Source organism: Nycticebus coucang, chromosome 4, assembly GCF_027406575.1.
Source record: "Nycticebus coucang isolate mNycCou1 chromosome 4, mNycCou1.pri, whole genome shotgun sequence".
NCBI lineage: Eukaryota > Metazoa > Chordata > Mammalia > Primates > Lorisidae > Nycticebus > Nycticebus coucang.
Window position 1 is genome coordinate 138230572 of NC_069783.1, and position 22459 is coordinate 138253030.

At 42.6% G+C, this 22459-nt stretch overlaps 1 protein-coding gene across 5 annotated transcripts in view; it reads right to left on the bottom strand.

Annotated features, from left to right (window-relative positions):
* The window catches only part of DEPDC5 (DEP domain containing 5, GATOR1 subcomplex subunit), a 175195-nt gene that overhangs the window by 70370 nt on the left and 82366 nt on the right, over positions 1-22459 (bottom strand). For 3 of the 5 annotated variants that reach the window (XM_053589970.1, XM_053589967.1, XM_053589966.1), the window contains 7 exons: positions 16397-16462; positions 13424-13607; positions 12803-12963; positions 8276-8393; positions 7601-7768; positions 5886-6105; positions 4129-4262 (listed from right to left, as the gene is read on the bottom strand). In XM_053589970.1, the coding sequence (XP_053445945.1) occupies positions 4129-4262; positions 5886-6105; positions 7601-7768; positions 8276-8393; positions 12803-12963; positions 13424-13607; positions 16397-16462 (1051 nt within the window). The remainder of the gene's footprint in view (positions 1-4128; positions 4263-5885; positions 6106-7600; positions 7769-8275; positions 8394-12802; positions 12964-13423; positions 13608-16396; positions 16463-22459) is intronic. The other 2 variants (XM_053589971.1, XM_053589968.1) reach the window with 1 other exon arrangement.

A 22459-nucleotide genomic window follows, 5' to 3' on the forward strand; every position in this document is an offset into this window, starting at 1 on the left:
AACATTCCATCCCATAGATAAAGTATATACATTCTTCTCATCACCCCATGGAACATTCTCCAAAATTGATCATATCCTGGGACACAAAACAAATATCGACAGAATAAAAAGAATTGAAATTTTACGTTGTATCTTCTCAGACCATAAGGCACTAAAGGTGGAACTCAACTCTACCAAAAACGTTTGACCTCACACAAAGGCATGGAAATTAAACAACCTTCTGTTGAATACCAGATGGGTGCAGGAAGAAATAAAATAGGAAATCATTAACTTCCTTGAGCATAAAAACAATGAAGACACAAGCTACCAAAACCTGTGGGATACTGCAAAAGCAGTTTTGAGAGGAAAATTTATCACTTTAGATGCCTACATCTGAAAAACAGAAAGAGTGCATCAACAAACTCACAAGCCATCTTATGGAATTGGAAAAAGAAGAACAATCTAAGCCTAAACCCAGCAGAAGAAAAGAAATATCCAAAATCAAATCAGAGATTAATGAAAATGAAAACAAAAGAATCATTCAGAAAATTAATGAAACAAGGAGTTGGTATTTTGAAAAAATAAATAAAATAGATAAACCATTGGCCAGACTAACGAGAAATAGAAAAGTAAAATCTCTAGTAACCTCAATGAGAAATGATAAAGGAGAAATAACAACTGACCCCACAGAGATACAAGAGATCATCTCTGAATACTACCAGAAACTCTATGCCCAGAAATTTGACAATATGAAGGAAATGGATCAATATTTGGAATCACACCTAGAGTTAGCCAGGAAGAAACAGAGCTCCTGAACAGACCAATTTCAAGCACTGAAATTAAAGAAACAATAAAAAATCTTCCAACCAAAAAATGCCCTGGTCCAGACAGCTTCACACCAGAATTCTATCAAACCTTCAAGGAAGAGCTCATTACTGTACTGCAGAAATTCCAAAAAGTCGAGGAGGAAGGAATCTTCCCCAACACGTTCTATGAAGCAAACATCACCCTGATACCAAAACAAGGAAAAGACCCAACCAAAAAGGAGAATTTCAGACCAATCTCACTCATGAATATAGATACAAAAATTCTCAACAAAATCCTAGCCAATAGATTACAGCTTATCATCAAAAAAGTCATACATCATTATCAAGTAGGTTTCATCCCAAGGATACAAGGCTGGTTTAACATACGCAAGTCCATAAACCTTGTCCACCATATTAACAGTAGCAAAAATAAAGATCATATGATCCTCTCAATAGATGCAGAAAAAGCATTTGATAAAATCCAGCATCCTGGGCGGTGCCTGTGGCTCAAGGAGTAGGGCGCCAGTCCCATATGCCAGAGGTGGCGGATTCAAACCCAGCCCAGGCCAAGAACAACAACAACAACAAAAAATCCAGCATCCTTTTCTAATTAGAACACTGAAGAGTATAGGCATAGGTGGCACATTTCTAAAACTGATTGAAGCTATTTATGGCAAACCCACAGCTAATATTTTACTGAATGCAATAAAACTGAAAACTTTCCTCTTAGAACTGGAACCAGACAAGGTTGTCCTCTGTCACCTTTACTATTCAACATAGTGCCGGAAGTTCTAGCCAATACAATTAGGCAAGACAAGGAAATAAAGGGACTCCAAATGGGAGCAGAGGAGGTCAAACTCTCCCTCTTTGCTGACGACATGATCTTATACTTAGAGAATCCCAAAGACTCAACCACAAGACTCCTAGAAGTCATCAAAAAATACAGTAATGTTTCAGGATATAAAATCAATGTCCACAAGTCAGTAGCTTTTGTATACGCCAATAACAGTGAAGATGAGAAGCTAATTAAGGACACAACTCCCTTCACCATAGTTTCAAAGAAAATGAAATACCTAGGAATATATGTAACGAAGGAGGTGAAGGACCTCTATAAAGAAAATTATGAAATCCTCAGAAGGGAAATAGCAGAGGATATTAACAAATGGACGAACATACCATGCTCATGGATGGGAAGAATCAAAATTGTTAAAATGTCTATACTTCCCAAAGCAATCTACCTATTCAATGCCATTCCTGTTAAAATATCAACATCGTACTTTCAAGATTTGGAAAAAATGATTCTGCATTTTATATGAAACCAGAAAAAACCTCATATAGCTAAGGCAGTTCTTAGTAATAAAAATAAAGCTGGGGGCATCAGCATACCAGATTTTAGGCTGTACTACAAAGCCATAGTGGTCAAAACAGCATGGTACTGGCACAAAAATAGAGACATAGACACTTGGAATCGAATAGAAAACCGAGAAATGAAACTAACATCTTACAACCACCTAATTCAACAAACCAAACAAGAACTTACCTTGGGGGAAAAACTCCCTATTCAATAAATGGTGTTGGGAGAACTGGATATCCACAAGTAAAAGACTGAAACTGGACCCACACCTTTCCCCACTCACAAAAATTGATTCAAGATGGATAAAGACTTAAATTTAAGGCATGAAACAATAAAAGTCCTCAAAGAAAGCATAGGAAAAACACTGGAAGATATTGGCCTGGGGAAAGACTTCATGAAGAAGACTGCTATGGCAATTGCAACAACAACAAATATAAACAAATGGGACTTCTTTAAACTGAGAAAAGCTTCTGTACAGCTAAGGAGACAACAACCAAAGCAAATAGACAACCTACACAATGGGAAAGGATATTTGCATATTTTGAATCAGACAAAAGCTTGATAACTAGGATCTATAGAGAACTCAAATTAATCCACATGAAAAAAGCCAACAATCTCATATATCAATGGGCAAGAGACATGAATAGAACCTTCTCTAAAGAAGACAGACGAATGGCTAACAAACATATGAAAAAATGTTCATCATCCCTATTAGAGAAATGCAAATCAAAACCAACCTGAGATACCATCTAACCCCAGGGAGAATGGCCCGCATCACAAAATCTCAAAACTGCAGATGCTGGCGTGGATGTGGAGAGAAGGGAACACTTTTACACTGCTGGTGGGACTGCAAACTAGTATAACCTTTCTGGAAGGAAGTATGGAGAAACATCAAAGCACTCAAGCTAGACCTCCCATTTGATCCTGTAATCCCATTACTGGGCATCTACCCAGAAGGAAAAAAATCCTTTTATCATAAGGACACTTGCACTAGACTGTTTATTGCAGCTCAATTTACAATCGCCAAAATGTGGAAACAGCCTAAATGCCCACAAACCCAGGAATGGATTAACAAGCTGTGGTATATGTATATCATGGAATACTATTCAGCCATTAAAAAAAATGGAGACTTTACATCCTTTGTATTAACCTGGATGGAAGTGCAAAACGTTATTCTTAGTAAAGCATCACAAGAATGGAGAAGCATGAATCCTATGTACTCAATTTTGATATGAGGACAATTAACAACAATTAAGGTCATGTTGGGGGGAGGAAAAGCAGAGAGAGGGAAAGAGGGAGGAGGATGGGGCCTTGGGGTGTGCCACACCTTTTGGGGGCAAGACATGACTGCAAGAGGGACTTTACCTAACAAATGCAATCAGCAAATTGCTGGCTTATTGTATCCTCAATGAATCCCCAACAATAAAAAAAAAAAATCTAGCCTAAGGCTTGGCGCTTATGGCTCAAGTGGCTAAGGAGCCTGCCATGTACATCTGAGCTGGCGGGTTCAAATCCAGCCTGGGCCCACCAAACAGTGACGGCTGCAACCAAAAATAGCCAGGCGTTGTGGCAGACATCTGTAGTCCAAGCTACTTGGGAAGCGGAGGCAGGAGAATCGCTTGAGCCCAGGAGTTAGAGGTTGCTGTGAGCTGTGATTCCACAGTACTCTACCCAGGGTGACAGCTTGAGGCTCTGTCCCTTCCCCCCCAAAAAAATCTAGCCCAAATATGTTAAACACACATTGTGGGCCAAATAGGACTATAGTTCAAATTAAGACCTAGATTACGAGTTTATAATTTCAGACCTATTTCATGTTATTTGACACTTACAAGGTATTAGTCTAGTTTTCTTTCCATGTAAATGTCATCTTCTTAATTACAGGCTCCTTACAGAAGGAAATCTTATTTCACCCCAATCACAGGAGAGGGGCACTAAAAAGCCTCGTGGTCTGTGAGGTGAGGACAAGTCACCCTCCCACCAGCCACTTACTTCTGAGTGGCCTCCATCTCCAGCAGGGCAGACAGAGCTGAGGTTCCCTTCTTCCCAACCGGAGGGCCAGCTGACTCGAGTGTGTGTGTGGGAAGAGGCCCGGTCATCTGCAAGCCTTTCATGGTGGCCCCTTTCTAAACAGAGAAGAGGAGACAAGGCCATCACCACAAGTAGGCTCTCTCAGCAAAGCCATGCACAGAAGCAGGACCAGCACCTGCTACTATGTACTCAGTCTCTGGGAATCCAATGAACAGAGTCGAGGAATACTGGCTCTTGGGTTTAGTAAATGACAGAAAACTGCTTTTCACTCACTGCCTAGCAGACTAAAAGTAAATGACCTCTTTGTGCACCATTTCATTTTACCCCCACCACAGGTCTATGAAGTAGATGATATTGCCCCTATTTAAAAAAAAAAAAGAAACTGAAGCTCAGGGCGGCGCCTGTGGTTCAGTAGGTAAGGCGCCAGCCCCATATACCGAGGGTGGTGGGTTCAAACCCAACCCCGGCAGAACTGCAACAAAAAAATAGCTGGGCATTGTGACAGGCGCCTGTAGTCCCAGCTACTTGGGAGGCTGAGGCAAAAGAATCACTTGAGCCCAGGAGTTGGAGGTTGCTGGGAGCTGTGTGATGGGATAGCACTCTACCAAGGGCCATAAAGTGAAACTCTATCTCTACAAAAAAAAAAAGAAAGAAAGAAAGAAAAAAGAAACTGAGGCTCAGAGAGCAATTAAGCAATTTCCCCTAAATCCCACTGGAACTAGAATTCAAACTCCACTGACTCACTTCAAAACCAAAGTTCTTTCCACTATGCAATTCTCCCAGAAATATTCCTAATCATACGTGATACTGTGTACAAGAGGCAGCTGGTGTGAGAGGAAGAATCCTGAACTTGAAGTTAAAAACAACACAGTAAGGACCCAGCTGATGACGAAACACTACCTAGCAATTAAAAAGAATGAACTCCTGGTACACACGACGACTCAGATGAATCCCAAAGCATTATGCTGACTGAAAGGAGGCAGCCTCAAAAGCTTACATATTGTATGATTCCATTTTATGTGGCATTTGAAAAAAAAAACAGAACAGACTGCTAGTGGCCAGGGGTTAGAAGAAGGTGACCATGAAGAGTAGCATGAAGGAGTTTTTGTGAAGTGATGGAACTACTCTGTATTCTGATTGTGGTGGTGGTAACAAGAATACATATATTTATTAAAATTCATAGGCCTGTGCACATGCATACACACACTCACACGTGTGTCAATTATACTATATGTTAATTAAAACAAAGCAAAACCAAGCTGAATCCCAGATCTGCTCATCATTAGCTGGGACATATTCCAACACCCACATGAACCTCAGTCTCCCCATCGGGCAGTGTGTGATTGAAATTAGACAAAAGGGTGCTAAAACTCTAAAAGATATAAGAGTAAGTAAGGATTGCTGCTGTTGGAGTCTAGCAGTTCAGCACCAAATCACATAAGCAGCTGCACTTGAGACTGGCTCCCATTTGGGGAACAGCACATCAAGACTGTGTCCTCAGACAGAGAGGGGTAGCTTGAAGCCAAAGAACACTGCCCAGTTGCTGTCTGCAGCAATCCCTCCCTCTTTCATCCTGCAATGGAGAAGAACATAATGTTTTGGATTTAAGATAAACACTGGGAAGTTGTGGAATAAACTGGCTGAAGACCCCGAGATAGGAGGAGGCTGATCCTGCATCCCAGAGCATGCCCGGGTTCCAGAGTCCAAGAGGTCCTCACCCTCATCATGCGATCTGACCGATGCCGCCTGCGGATCCGATTCAAGCCTTCCACAAAGCGGATAAAACCATCCAGGAGTTGCCACTCGTCCTCATCAGCACGTGGTCTGTCCCCATAGATGTCGCAGTGTACCTCCCCCTCTGTGATGCGCTTGGTGGCAGTGACACAGGCTGGCAGCAGCAGGAAGCGGGTCCTCCAGAACTTCAGGGACTCAATTAAGCTACAGAAGCCCACAGAAAACACAGGGTGGTGGTGAGAAACAGGAGCTGAGGGAAGCACGCCAAACGAACACTCCCCGTGAGGGTCTGTATCCCTGAGAGTATGTATTCATCTGACACTACAGCTCATGGCTTTATAGAAAAGATAATTTCTGAATGAAGACCACAAAGGTTGTTTTTGCTTTAATCTCAGAGATGTCGGAATGCTTCTGTGTACCCAGGCCCAAGGAAGTTGTGGTATTCTATCTCTACAATCATAAGTCACACATAAAAATCAAACATTGAAAATGAGATACCACAAAGCCACCAGCCAACTAGCAAGGAAACTGTTAAGAACGTGATCTGCGCGCTGACACTTGTATCAGGCAGTACTGTTTTGTTTCCCTCAATTGTAGTGAAATATATGTAACAAAATTTCCTTAACCAGGTTTTTTTTTTTTTTTTTTTTTTTTTTGTAGAGACAGAGTCTCACTGTACCGCCCTCGGGTAGAGTGCCGTGCCGTCACACTGCTCACAGCAACCTCTAACTCTTGGGCTTACGCGATTCTCTTGCCTCAGCCTCCGGAGCAGCTGGGACTACAGGCGCCCGCCACAACGCCCGGCTATTTTTTTGTTGCAGTTTGGCCGGGGCTGGGCTTGAACCCACCACCCTCGGCATACGGGGCTGGCGCCCTACTCACTGAGCCACAGGCGCCGCCCAGGTTTTTTTTTTTTGAGACAGAGTTTCGTTGTGTTGCCTTCAGTAGAGTGCTGTAACGTCACAGCTCACAGCAACCTCAAACTCTCGGGCTTAAGTGATTCTCTTGTCTCAGCCTCCCAAATAGCTGGGACTACAGGTGCCCGCCACAATGCCTGGCTATTTTGTTGTTGTTGCAGTTGTCATTGTCGTTTAGCTGGCCCAGGCTGGGTTTGAACTCGCCAGCCTTGGTGTATATGGCTGGCGCTCTACCCACTGAGCTACCGGTGCTGCCATTTGCTGTTGTTTTTAGAGACAGAATCTCACTCCATCACCCAGAGTAGAGTGCCATGGCATCATCACAGCTCACAGCAACCTCAAACTCTTGGGCTCAAGTGATCCTCTTACCTCAGCCTCCCAAGTAGCTGGGACTACAGGCACACACCAGAATGCATGACTAGTTTTTCTATTTTTAGTAGCGATGAGGTTTTGCTGGTCTCAAACTCCTGAGCTCAAATGATCCACCCACCTCGGCCTCCCAGAGTGCTAGGATTACAGATGTGAGCCACCATGCCTGGCCAATTTTAACCAGTTCTAAATGGATGATTCAGTGGCATTTAAGTACATTTACACAGTTGTGAGAACATCACCACTATCCACCTCATGACTGAGTTTCTAACCCAACACAGATGTACTTTTGTTCTTCCATTTTTTTCCCCCAAACACACATCATTTTGCCATCAGAAAAAAAGGACATAAAGTGTTAAAATATATATATGCTCAAAGTTACAAAGATGGAAAGCCAAAGCCCACTCTCTGACCTGAAGTCCTCGGAGCCTGCAGAACAGATATACTGATCTAAGTAATTCCACTTGTATTCCTCTAGCCGTTCATGGGAGAATTCCACCCAACAGGATACAAACTCTGAGTCTGAGTGGGAAGGGCAGAGGCTATAGGTGTAGTGGATCTGGGCAGATTCATAAGGGTACCTGAAAATAAAACGCAGGCCCAAAAGGTCAAAAAGAGAATTTTGCCCAACCCTCCTTTACCTTTTCTGTCTCTACAGACCTTGCACCATTCTTGGTATTCAACCCTCAACTGTAGTAACCAACTCATCCCAGGGAACTGTAATGGAAATTTCTCAGGTTTTCTTAAACTTTTGCATTCTTCTCTCCTCAGATCCTTTTTCTTTTAAATTTGTGTATATTCATGGGGTATAAGAGCAACTGTTACATTAATGTATTATATTATCTCCTCACATTCTTAATTGTGAACTGGCTTGTTCTGGATCATGCTTCATCATTAAGACGGATTGAAACCCTTTTGGAAGTAGGTAAGCTAAAACCCTAAAATAACTCCAGAAAACAAAACAAAAACTCCAAGAGAAAAAACAATTGCTCAGCCTCCCTGGTTTGAAATATGTACCATACCCACACTGAAGTATGCTGACATAACCCAGGACAGTAGCTGAAGACCTTACACATCCAAGGACTCACTTGGGAAGGTATCGTGTCACTGTGATCATCTTATCCTTCAGCGTCACTTTGTGGAAAGTTCTGCCCATACTCAGCCAATACTGATCCTCCTCCTCAGGGCGGTTTCGGGACACAAGTCCTAACAGAGAAAAATAATAATTTCCTCCATCTGGTTTAGGCTCATTCCTAGAACAGGCAATTGCTTCTCAACCACACAGATTCAGAATGGCCTTGTCCTGCCTTTGCTCTTACTGTGTAGATGCCGCCAGCTCTCATCAGCCTCTGGCTGGCTTTTCTTTAAATACTATGCCTTCAATCAAGTTGCAGAGTTCTGATGTAGAGATATTTGAAGTTGACGTGGAATATGTCAAATAGTCTGTGACTATCAAGACCATGGTGGAAGATGGGGGAATGGATGATGAAGGAGATGACAACCCAGCTCCTCTACCAAATGTTAATGCAGCGATATTAAAACAGGTTGTTCAGGGCGGCGCCTGTGGCTCAAGGAGGTGGGGCGCCAGCCCCATATGCTGGAGGTGGCCGGTTCAAACCCAGCCCCGGCAAAAATAAATAAATAAATAAACAAACAAACAAACAGAAAAAAAAAACCCAAAAAACCCAGGTCGTTCAGTGGTACACCCACCACCACAAGGATGACCCCAGGGATATTTGAGAATAAAGAAAAGAGAACAAGGGCGGCGCCTGTGGCTCAGTCGGTGGGGCGCCGGCCCCGTATACCGAGGGTGGTGGGTTCAAACCTGGGCCCGGCCGAACTGCAGCCAAAAAATAGCTGGGCGTTGTGGCGGGCGCCTGTAGTCCCAGCTACTCGGGAGGCTGAGGCAAGAGAATCGCTTAAGCCCAGGAGTTGGAGGTTGCTGTGAGCTGTGTGAGGCCATGGCACTCTACCGAGGGCCATAAAGTGAGACTCCTGTCTCTACAAAAAAAAAAAAAAAGAAAAGAAAAGAGAACAAGGTCACGCACACGGTGCCTCAGACTTGTAATCCTAGCACTCTGGGAAGCCGAGGTGGGTTGACTGCCTGAGCTCACGAGTTTGAGACCAGCCTGAGCAAGAGCGAGACCCCACCTCTAAAAATAGCCAGACACCATGGCGGGTGCCTGTAGTCCCAGCTACTCAGGAGGCTGAAGCAAGAGAAGCACTTGAGCCCAAGAGTTTGAGGTTGCTGTGAGCTATGACATCACAGCACTCTACAAAGGGCAACAAAGTTAGACTCTGTCTCAAAAAAAATAAAAAATAAAGAAAAGTGAACAAATGATATCCCTGTTTAGATCCAATAATTCCAGAAAATTCATAAAGATTGAGGAAAGGAGAAATAGAAGGGGCAACACTTTTCTTTTAAGGGGCGGTTTCATGAAAGAAAGCTATACTTGGTTAAGAAAAAAAAAAGTCCTATGGTTGGCTTATTTTTCTGTTATAAAACCAACCAGCAACAGCCGGAGGGTGCTGACAACACCTAGACAACACTCTCAAAGCTGAACAACCTGATGTTCAAATATTAGTAGGCTAAGAGGTGACTGTGGAACAAAAATGAAACTCCACTCCACCCAAGCATAGCTGCCTACCGGGTATGTGAGGTCCTCACCCCAGGGTGGCAGCCAACCTAGCTTTCTGGCCTTAACGCCCCTCACAACCGCACTGCTATATATTTCCTGCAATTTCCTTCCTCTAAACATTATCTTGGGTTGCTTCCTCTGCCTTCTCATCCTCGAAATCCTATCGATCACTTAAAGTCACCACGGAATGTCACTTTCTCCAGAATTCTGAATTCTACCTTGTATATATGTGTGTGTGTCTTACAACCTTATAAAGTGAAAGTTCCAGGAGGCCAGGACCCAAGTATTGTTTAGTTGTTCATCCTTTAAAAAATATTTTTTGAGACAGGGCCTCACCATGTCACTCTAGGCTATAGTGCAGTGGCATCAACATAACTCACTGCAGCCATGAACTTCTGGGCTCAAGCAATGCTTCTGTCTCAGCCTTCTAAGTAGCTGGGACTACAGGCACATGCCACTATGCCCAGCTAATTTTTAAAATTTTTTTAGAGACATAATGTCATTATGTTTCCCAGGCTGGTCTGAACTCCTGGCCTTAAGTGATCCTCCTACCTCCTGAGTTGCTGAAAGTACTGGCCTGAGCCACTGTGCTCAGCTCCAGATATTTAAAAAAATATTAGTTGAATTGAATTGAACACAGGAAAGAGGAAAATAATGAGGAATCAAGAAAATGACAAGTATTCAAGAGAGTAACAATTATGCCTTGAAGAACTGAGCCAAAACCAGCCAAAATTCCCTTGGTTTAGAAATGAAATGCAGTCCTGAGAGACACTCGCACAGAGGCAGGCAGCATGGGAACAGTCAGGAGGAGAGCCGACAAACAGAGGCTAAAAGAATCTCTACTGTGAATGTGGAAATTTCCCAGATGATGCCAAGGGGGAAGCAAGGCAGATACATATAAGTAAGAGGTTAGCTCTTGATCAGGGGACCCCAGGTTAATCCTTAGCTCTTTTGTTTGCCAGCTGTGTGATTTTTGAGCACCAAATCTTTCTTAGTCTCACTTTCTGCAACTAGAAAGAAAGCGTGCCCTCATGCAACCATTCCTGATAGACAAATACCCTGCTGGCTGTCAGGAATAATATTCACAAGCATCTGATACCCTGATGTGGTGTACCCTAGTTATTCCTGTTTTTATCCTGCACAGTATTCTTCATAATCTATGATCAAATATATACTTGTGGTTTATTAGTTTAACATCCATCTCACACAGTAGACTGCAAACTCTAAAGGTAGGGATAATGCTGTTCTATTCCCTACTGGAATAGGGCCTGCTCACATTCAGTATTTAATATGTCTGTGATGAGTGAATGGCTCAGGCTCGGTTATGGTACAACTTTTCCAGTAATTATAACAACAATGGTCCCATTTCAGTTACTGCAGAAGTAAGAGAGATTAAACTTATTAAAGAAGAAAAATAACAGGCAAGTAGCCTCTGGCCAGCTAGCCATGACATGAAGCTCATGAATCAGCCAGAGAAAAAGCAAGTGGGCTGCCTAGATGGAATCAGTGACATTAAATGAGAATTCATTCCACTATTCTTGGGATAAAGCACAAAATCCTGCATATCATCCTGTGAGGCCTGTGTCCCCTGAAATCTGGGGGCACATCTCTGGCCCACTCCTTGTGCTCCATCACACCAGTTTTCTCTTTAGTGTCTAGAAAATGTCAGAATGCCTCCTGCCACAGGGCCTTTGCACAAACCAATCCCTCAGTCTTGCAAGCTCATCCTTTCTATTCCCACCCCCCACTCTCAACCTACAAATACTTCAGTCTAAGCTCAAACATCACCTCTTCCAGTTAGCTATCTTTAATCCTCTAGACCAAATCAGGCCACGTATTAAATATTCTCACAGCCCTTGACTTTTCCCTCACGGTCTGTATCACAACATGATTTGACTAATGTTAGTTTTGCCCTCTGGGCTACAAATTCCTGCCCACAACAGAAGCTTCAAAGACAATGTTGAATAAATAAGTGAATTAATGAATTCAATTATTTTTATTTATTTATTTATTAGACAAGAGTTTCAGTCACTTTGGGGTTGAGTGTCATGGCGTCATAGCTCACAGCAACCTCAAACACTTGACTCAAGCAATCCTCTTGTTTCAGCCTCCCCAGTAGCTGGGACTACAGGCACCTGCCACAATGCCTGGCTAGTTTTTTTTCCATTTTTAGTAGAGACGCGGGTCTCACTCTTGCTTAGGCTGGTCTCTGACTCGGCTGAGCTCAAGCAATCCACCCATCTCGGCCTCCCAGAGTGCTGGGATTACAGACATGAGCCACCGTGCCTGGCCTGAATTCATCTCTTTATTGACCTGACCCGTATAGTTGTATGCCAGGCACTGTGGTTTCCACTAGAAAGGATATAAAGATGAACTGGAAGTAGTACGGGGTCTTAAAAAGGTTAATATCCAGCAAGGTCCAGAGTATGAATAGAAAGCAGTGTGTGTTAAAAGTCACAAGGTGCTTTCAATGACAACCAGGAGGGACTCCAAAGCTTCATCTTTAAACAACGGGACCTGGCCTGGATGACCATTAAGCTCCCCCTAACAGGTCCACACTTATCTGACCCTCTGACCAGAGGAGCTTTCATGGAGCCATCTCTAAAAATATGCATGCACTGTGGCAGGCACCTATAGTCCCAGCTTCTTGGAAGGCTGAGGCAAGCGAATAGCTTGACCCCAAGAGTTTGAGGTTGCTATAAACTATGATGCCACGGCACTCTACCAAGAGTCACCAGGTGAGACTTTGTCTCAAAAAAAAAAAAAAAAAATAGAAGAAGCGTTGTAAATTAAAAAGTGTTCAAGATAATCTATGCCACATGGAGATGTCACTCCTCATGTAAAATAAGATTTGGAAGGAAAAATTTTATGTTGAAACAATTACTCCTAAATTCATCTACTCCCTTCCATCTTGAAAACCTATCCCCACAAATTTACTAGAAAAGAAAAAATGTAAGTCCAAGGAGAAAAACTCACCTCGGCTATAGAGTGGGCTACTGCTCAGTGGAGGTGGGACAGCGGAGTTGGGTTTCTGTGCCTTGGGCTGCACTATGATTTGATACCCCTGCATGAGACGCTGGCAAATGAATTCTTCAAACACCTGCTGGGCCGTCATCTGTACACCCTCCTCGTCCCTCCTAAAAGACAGACGATTGCTCAGATGGATGCCTGGCCTCGCACAGTGACACTTAAGAGTACACTGTCCCATCCTCTTCTTGGCTTTATCCCTGATAACCATTCCATGGCAGTTCATAAAACTAACAATTTATAAACTGTTTTTGGGAGAATTGATCAGCACAAAGAGGTGGAAAAAGAAGGCACGTAAATTCAATGCTCAAATGAGTAAAGTGGATCATCTCAAAAAAGGAGATCAGTTTTAATATGCCTGAAATAACTGCATTAGAAGATATGAGAACCATCAATGAGTAGGAATTGTTAACGTCAACACAACTCCAAGGAAATGAACAGTTCTTGCATCATAACATCTCCCAACTACAAAAGGACACAGGTTTCCAAGTTCAGTGTTCCAATGTATATGTCGGGATATACCCAGAACCTTCACAAATCAAAGTGAGTGTTTTTTTCTCTGAGACTGACCTGTCCATATCTGCTTCCGGGAGGAGATCATAACAGCCCTCCGTGTAGTCGTTCTGGAGGCCCTGGCGGTCAGGGAAGTAGTCGGTGGTGAGGGGGAGGCACGCCGGAGTAGTGAGAGACTTCCAGTCCACTCCAACTGTGCAACAGAAGCCTGGCACTACAGGGGGAGCAGACAGTGTCAGAACTGCCTCGTGTAACAGGGGAAAAGGTATGTGTGGTCACCACGGCAGGTTTGGGACACGGGGCAAGGGGAGGAAAGGGAAGGAAGGGGGGAGAAGTCCATGGTAAAAGGTGATAAAATTGTCAGGATAGGGAGGGAGAAGAGGAGAGGGGGTAGGGAGGAAAGAGAAAGAAAGAAACAGAATTTGTTAGACAATGCAGTGCACATGCTTATCCAATCCCATCATGCAAATGGGATTCACAGCTGGTATGTTTCATTTTCTGCTGATTGTGAGCTACAGCCGCAATGCGGGTGAGGTTACTGCAGGGCAGGCAGAGTTACACATTATGGAAGCAAATCAACATTCCAAGAGCAGATGAAAAGGCTCAAGCCTGAGACTCTCCTAAGGACTGCAGAGTGGCTGGATGGGGAAAGGAGCAGAGCTCAGCCTGATTTGGGAGCAAACAGCACACAGTAGCAGAAATAAGGAAGACTTCCAGAATCACCAAAGTAAGTAACAGATCTAAAAAGGTAGGAGAAAAAAAGTCCAGTGAGGATGCCTGGGAATGTTACAAGTCTAGACCTTCAAGAGACAAGAGTTTAATAATCCAGAAATGAAAGCTGCAATCAGCAGAGTGGGCCTGACCACACAGGTCTGTCTGGAACTGCCTGCTCTTCACTGAAAGCAGAGTTTCTCAACCTTACCAACTATGGACATTCTGAGCCAAGTAAGTCTTTGCTGGGCAATCAGGAGTGCTGCCCTGGGCACTGTAAGATGCTGAGCAGCATTGCTCGCTGGATTCTACTCACTAGATGTTATTGGCATCCCCTAGTTTGAGAAGACCAGAAATGTCTGCAGATATTGACACACATCCCCTGGGGGGCAAAATCCTCTCCAGTTAAGAATTATTGAGTTAAAGTAATAGGGTAGTTATCTGTTTAACTAATTTAAGTGAAGATTACCTTTTAAATCTCTAACAGGGAATAAATGAAGCCAAAAATTCCATGCCTTTTTGTCTCTGAGCCCTGAGCAGGATACTCACATAGCTACAAGGCCTACAATGTGCTGCAGCCCCTGTTGCCTCAGCAGCCCTCACGTCAAAGAAGAAAACTTGGGTCGTAAGTCACACTAGGAAGATATGTCACGTAACACAACTGACTTGGTGAAGATGATTTAACCTGAAATGGGCTTAACTCCATGGTCTACACAGGTTTTGTTAACTCATTAATACTTTGGGAATTCAAAACACAGCCTGGAATGGCCTAAGCACCTCAATCTTCCTATATGGCAGGCAAGAAGGTGAGCTTGCTCTTGTTTAACCCTGCCTAGAATTAGGAACGCAAAGTAGATGGAGAAAACAGCTAAATCGTCAGGCGCTCTCTTAAGATCATTCTGGCCTTCATCACCTTACTGACCCTTGGGATTATAAAAACCATGTAGAAATGTTCACTGCTGGGCACACACCAAAAACCAGGATTCAAATCCTTAATCCAAAATCCCATAATGAGAAAGGTTCCTGATTCTAAGTTTAATGATGTTCTACCTTTGGGAAAAGAACTCAGCCTCTTTTCTAACTTTGGTATCTTCTGGTTCTGAAAAGTACGCCTTTAAGGAAATTCCACTTCAGAACCACTAGAATAACAATGATGAACAGGTAACAAAATCCACTGGAGGGGTTGTAGAGAAATAGGTTCATCTATTCATTGCTTTCTGGAAAATAATCTGCCAATCATACTTTGGGGACTATAATCCAAGGACATGAACTGAAAGAAAAAAGAAAAAAAAAAATACACCCAGTGTGCCATGTATTACACCCACATTATACGCTATCACTAAAAAATAGGAAACCATCCAAATGGTCACCAGTAAGAAAGGACTACTGAAACCAGGATATAGTAATGTGCTGGTATATATCACCATTACAAATAACTAAAAGGATGCCGGGCTTGGTGGCTCACACCTGTAATCCTAGCACTTTGGGAGGCTGGGGCAGGTGGATTGCTTGAACTCAGGAGTTCGAGACCAGCTTGAGCAAGAGTGAGACCTTGTCTCTAAAAATAGCCAGGCATTGTGGCGGGTGCCTGTAGTCCCAGCTACTTGGGAGGCTAAGGTAAGAGAATAGCTTCAGCCCAAGAGTTGGAGCTTGCTGTGAGCTATGATGTCACAGCACCCTACCGAGGTGACAAAGTGAGACTCTGTCTCAAAAAAAAAAAAAAGACAAAGGAGAGACCTGAAGAAATAGTAAAAGGATTATTAATCTTAACTGGGGACAAAAAGACTTAGCAATACATATCCACTAGTCATAGCTATGTAAAATAAAGCTTATCAGGTGATAGGATTTTTCCTGCTATTTTGGTACTATAGATATTTAGATGTTCTCTTACAACACAGCTACTCAAATAGACAAGGATGATCAAAATGAACACAAACCAGCCAAATATTTTTTAACTACAGGAGTGTAAAGGGTTCCAGTAATGGTCTATCACTTCTTTCCAACTTTTTCCCCAGAGATATTGTGAGGCATTTAAAGACTAAGCCAGCTCTGTAGTGGTACAAGAACTTTGAGGGAAATGTGTCACCCTTCCCATGTATCTCTGAATCACATTTCATTCAGCAGCATCCTCTCCCCTCCCCCACTTCCCATCAGAGTCCAAAGCATCTTCTTTCACCACATCATCTTCCCATACCCCAGAGATGTGTGGACTTCCAGACCATTCTCTTCCCACAAGGCTTCCTCTTGCTTCCTTAGACTCTGATCACTCCTTACCCACTCTGCCCACTCCCACTTCCCCAGTCAACTGACCCCTCTTACTTGGTTCTGGAGAGGTAGAAACATTGTCCTCTAGAGAATCCTTATTCTGGGTCCTAAGATTCATACCTACGGAAAGACAAAAAATAACTTTTCTTAATAAGGCTTATTCTGCAAAAAAATTCTGACCCATTATGGTTAAGAAAGGCCAAACTCATAACTAAAACTAAAAATGTGAGCCAAATGTAAATTCTGTGCTGAGTATGTCCCATAGCACAGAAGAATCAATCAAAGAAAAATGATCAATGTAAAATTTAGAAGTGAGCTTAGGCACAGTGACTCACGCCTGAATCCTAGTACTTTGGGAGGCCAAGGTGGGAGGATTCCTTAAGGGCAGAAGTTTAAGATCAGCCTGGGTAACCCTGTCTCTACAAAAAAAAAAAAAAAAAAATTTAATTTTTCTTTTCTTTTAAAAATTTTTTATTAAGTCATAAATACATAAATCGTGTATACATTAATGCATTTATGGGGTACAATGTGCTGATTTTATATACAATTTGGAATGCTTACATCAAACTGATTAGCATAGCCTTCACCTTACTTAGTTATTGTGTTAAGACTCTACACTTAATAGATTTGACATCTACCCTTGCGATAGGCACCATAGATGTGGTCCCACTGTTTATCTTCCCTCCATCCAGACTCTTCCCTCCCTCCCATCCCCCTCCTCCTTCATCCTGGGCTATAGTAGTGTTTTATCTTTCATATGAAAGTGTGGATGATTATAAATTGATTTCATAGAAGTACTGAGTACACTGAATACTTTTTCTTCCATTCTCCAGATACTTTACTAAGAAGAGTATGTTCCAGCTCCATCCGTGTAAACATAAAAGTGGGGTCTCCATCTTTTTTTTTAAGGCTGCATAATATTCCATGGTGTGCATATACCACAACTTATTAATCCATTCATGGGTCAACAGGCACTTGGGCTTCTTCCATGACTTAGCAATTATGAATTGAGCTGTAATAAACAATCTGGTACAAATATCTTTGTTGTAAAGTGATTTTTGGTCTTTTGGATATACACCTAGAAGAGGAATTGCAGGATTGAATAGCAGATCTACTTTTAGACCCCTAAGTGTTCTCCAAACTTCTTTCCAAAAGGAATATATTAGTTTGCATTCCCACCATCAGTGCAGTGTTCCCTTTTCCCCACATCCAAGCCAAAACCTGTAGTTTTGAGATTTTGTGATATGGGCTATTCTTACTGGAATTAGATGATATCTCAAAGTGGTTTTGATTTGCATTTCTCTGATGATTAAAAATGATGAGCATTTTTTTCATGTGTCTGGAGGCCGTGCGCCTGTCTTCTTCATAGAAGCTTCTGTTTGCACACAATGAATGGGATCACTTGTTCTTTTCTTATTAATAAGTTTGAGTTCTCTGTGGATTCTGGTTATCAAGAGACCGCCACTTTTTATGGCTGAGTAGTACTCCATAGTATGCACATACCACATTTTTTGAGTAGTACTCCATAGTATAGTAAACCACACATTTTTTTTTTTTTGAGACAGAGTTTCACTATGTTGCCCTTGGTAGATTGCCATGGCATCACAGCTCACAGGAACCTCAAACTCTTGGGCTTCAATGATTCTCTTGCCTCAGTCTCCCAAGTAGCTGGGACTATAGGCACCCACCACAACATCTGGCCATTTTGTTGTTGTTGTTATAGTTGTCATTGTTGTTTAGCAGGCCTGAGCCAGGTTCAAATCCACCAGCCCTGGTATATGTGGCCAGTGCCCTAACCACTGAGCTACAGTGATGAGCCTGCACATACCACATTTTATTAATCCATTCCTATATTTGGTGGACACTTGGATTGTTTCCACATCTTTGCAATTGTGAATTGTTCTGCTGTAAACATTTAAGTGCAGGCATCCTTTTTAAAATGACCTCATTTCCTTTGGGTATATAGCTAGCAGTGGAAATGCTGGATTAAATGGAAGGTCTACGTCAAGTTCTTTTTTTTTTTTTGTAGACATAGCGTCTCACTTTATCGCCCTCAGTAGAGTGCTGTGGTGTCACACAGCTCACAGCAATCTCCAACTCCTGGGCTTAAGCGATTGTCTTGCCTCAGCCTCCTGTGTAGCTGGGACTACAGGTACTCACCATAATGCCCGGCTATTTTTTTGTTGCAGTTTGGCCAGGGCCGGGTTTAAACCCGCCACCCTCGGTATATTGGGCTGGCGCCCTAACCACTGAGCCACAGGCGCTGCCCCTATGTCAAGTTCTTTTAGGTATCTCTATACAGCTTTCCATAGAGGTTTTACTACTTTGCAGTTCCACCAACAGTGTATCAGAATTCCTTTCTCTCTGTATCTACATCAGCATCTGTTGTCTTGGAATATTTTAATACAAGCCATTCTCATGGGAGTTAGATGGTATCTCAGTGTCGTTTTCATTTGCATTTCCCTGATGATTAGAGACGTTGAACATTTTTTTCATGAATTTTTAAGTCATTAGTATATATTCTTTTGAAAAGTTTCTGATCACATCCTTTGACTACTTTTTAATGGGGTGGTCTGGTTGTTTCTTGCTCATTTGTTTGAGTTCTTTGCAGATTCTGGTTATCAGTTTTTTTTGTTGTTGTTGTTGTTTTGAGACAGAGTCTCCCTATGTTGCCCTCGGTAGAGTGCCATGGGGTCACAGCTCACAGCAACCTCAAACTCTTGGGCATAAGTGATTCTCTTGCCTCCGCCTCCCAAGTAGCTGGGACTACAAGCTCCTGCCACAACGCCTGGCTATTTTTTGTTTGTAGTTGTCATTGTTGTTCAGCTGGCCCTGGCTGGATTTGAACTGCCAGATCTGGTGTTTGTGGCTGGCACCCTAGCTGCTGAGCTACAGGTGCCGAGCCATTATTTCTTTATTAGATGTATAGCATGTGACTATTTTCTTCCATTCTATGGGTAGCCTATTTATTTGGTCTTTTGATTATGTCCTTAGCTGTGCAGAAGCTTTTTAAATTGATAAGGTCTCATTTGCTTCGTTTTCTTCTTCCTCTGATTGCTTTGGAGAGTCTTCTTCATGAATTCTTTGACTTAAACTTAAGGCAGAAAACTGTAACAATCCTTGGGTTATTTATGGTTTTACACGTACGCGACAGATGACACAGATGCTTATTATGATGATCGTAATGAGTAACAGAGGCAGCCCCACTGACCAGAAAATTGACTCTGGAAACCAAGGAATATGTAATGGTAATGTGTGACCCCTTCTCCACATTCTGGACTGGGTTCCTTCTGAAACAGGACACACTTCCTCCTGAACTTCCATACACGGTGATAGATGATTCCACAAGAACCAGGCCATTTTCATTTGTTGTCATTGTCTCTGTGTCTGGTGCCAAACGCCGGCCTTGCAGGTCCCTCCTGTGCACCTCAGGCTCTGGGTACCACCCCGTGGATGTGCAACGCTGGTGCTACCAGGTTCAATGAGAATATGAGGAGCTATTCCTCAGGTTGTGACCGACACTAGGAATTTTGCACTGCTGCTCTGTGTGGAGCTAATAAAGGAACAGCTGTACTCTCCTTCATCTGACGAGAGGATGGGATGGATCCTCAGGGCCACCTGGCCTTTGGTGATATTCTCCTTGAGGAATTCTGTCCTCCCTTGGTACTCTCGTCTCTGCTGTTTCACATTGTTTTGGGTATTTCCATAATAGTAAACCACACCTTCCAGATCATTATGGTGCCACGTAACCTCCATGTCCTCAGCATTCATCGATGGGCTGAGGTGGCAGGGAAACACAGCCTCTTCACCTGCCAAGGCAATGAGTGTTTCTGCTGGTCCAATCACCTCGAATAGCCATCCTCATCCTCCCAACGAAAAAGATCATAATCATCCTCTAGTTGGCCAATTCAAACTCTTCTTTTCTTTTTTCTTTCTTTTCTTTTTTTTTGGGGGGGGGGAACAAGTCTCAAGCTGTGGCCCTGGATAGAGTGCAGTGGCATCTCTTGGGCTCAAGCAATCTTTTTGTCTCAGTTTTTCTATTTTTAGTAGAGATAGGGGTCTTGCTTTTGCTTAGGCAGGTCTCAAACCCGTGAGCTCAAGCAATCCACCCACCTCAGCCCCCAAGAGTGCTAGGATTACAAGCATGAGCCACAGTGCCCAGCCAAAAAAAATTCTTCTTAATTAGTGAGGCACGGTGGTATGTGCCTGTAGTCCCAGCTACTCAGGAAGCTGAGGCAGAAGAATCACTTGAGCCCAGAAGATGGAGGCTGCAATGAGGTATAATGATGCTACTGCACTCTAGCTTGGGCAATAGAATGAGACTCTTATTTCAAAAAAAAAAAAAAAGAAAGAAAAAGAAAAAAACAGAACTTGGAAGTAAGCAGAACTTTAATATTATGTTATCAGTATCACTCTTTGTCAAAAGGAACCCCACCACCACCAAGTAACTCATCACTTATTTAAAGAAAATACAGACATCTTAATTAGGCCGAGCACAGTGGCTCACACCTATAATCCCAACACTTGGAGGCCAAGGCAGGTGGACTGCTTGAGCTCACAGATTCGAGACCAGCCTGAGTAAGAACAAGACCCCATCTCTAAAAATACACAGGTGTTGTGGTGGGCACCTGTAGTCCCAGCTACTTAGGAGGATGAGGCAAGATAATTGCTTGAGCCCAAGAGTTTGGGGTTGCTGTGAGCTGTGACACCACAGCACTGTACCGAGGACAACAAAGTAAGACTCTGTCTCAAAAAAAAAAAAAAAAAGGAAAGAAAAGAAAATAGAGACATCTCGAAGTAATTTCAATGAATTATAGCAATCTTTTTCCCCCTAGGATATTAGGGGATACACACGTTTTATTTACATACTTGGTTTTCTGCACAAATTGAGTAAAGGTTATAAGTATGCCCTCCACCCAGAAAGTATGTACCATACCCAATAGGTGTGAATTTACCCTCCCCTCTTCCCTAGAGCAATCTTCAGCAAATATAAAATGACCTATTTAAATTAAGTCCACTCATCAGCCATCCTTACCCTCTAGAATTTTCTCCCCCAAATCATGACTTTCTGGACTATGTCCAAAACTCACTACTTTAACAGAAAAAGAATTTTACCTATAAGTAGGCTAAAAGGAAAAACAGAGATTCTCTGAAATGCAACCTATTGACTAAAAGACCTATCACTTTGTTAATTGTACCTTCTTGTTAAGAGTCCCTTTGTTAAGTATTTCTTTTTTTTAGAGACAGAATCTCACTTTGTCGCCCTCAATAGAGTGCTGTGGCATCACAGCTCACAGCAACCTCCAACTCTCCTGGGCTTAGGCTATTCTCTTGCCTCAGCCTCTTGAGTAGCTGGGACCACAGGCACCTGCCACAAGGCCCAGCTATTTTTTGCTGTAGTTTGACCGGGGCTGGGTTTGAACCCACCACTCTGAGTATATGAGGCCAGCACCCTACTCACTGAGCCACACGCACCGCCCTTGTTAAAGTATTTCTAATAAGTAAAACAATTACTTACTAGAAAATTATGATACCATAAAAAGAATTGGAAAAATCCTCATCAAACTGTCAACAGCAGCGATCTCCAAAAAGAAAGCTGGAGAAAGAGGCAGGAAGTAATAAAGAACTCATACTTTTTACTTTAAATAATGTTGTATCATTTAAATCTTTTATAATAAGAAAAAATATTTATAAATTCCTTATGAAATCTTTAAAAATATAAGCTACATACAGCCTGGGAGAAAGCCTTGCAGATCACCCATCTGGCAAAGGCCTTGTATCCAGAACATAGAGAACTCTCAAAACTCAAGAGCAAAAACATAAACAACCCAATGAGAAAATGGACAAAAGACTCAAAAGATACTTCACCAAACATCATATATAAAAGGCAGAAAAGTACATAAAAAGATGCTTAACGTCTGGTCATTAGGGAAATAGGAAATTAAAAAGCACAGGGCCACACTATTACATGCCTACCTGAACAACTGAAATGACCGATCATACCAAGTTCTGGCAAGGATATGGAACAACTGAAATCCTCCAACAGTGCTGTTAGGAACGTAAAATGATGTACCATTTTGGAAACAGCTTTAGCAAAGATTTACCATTTGACCCAGA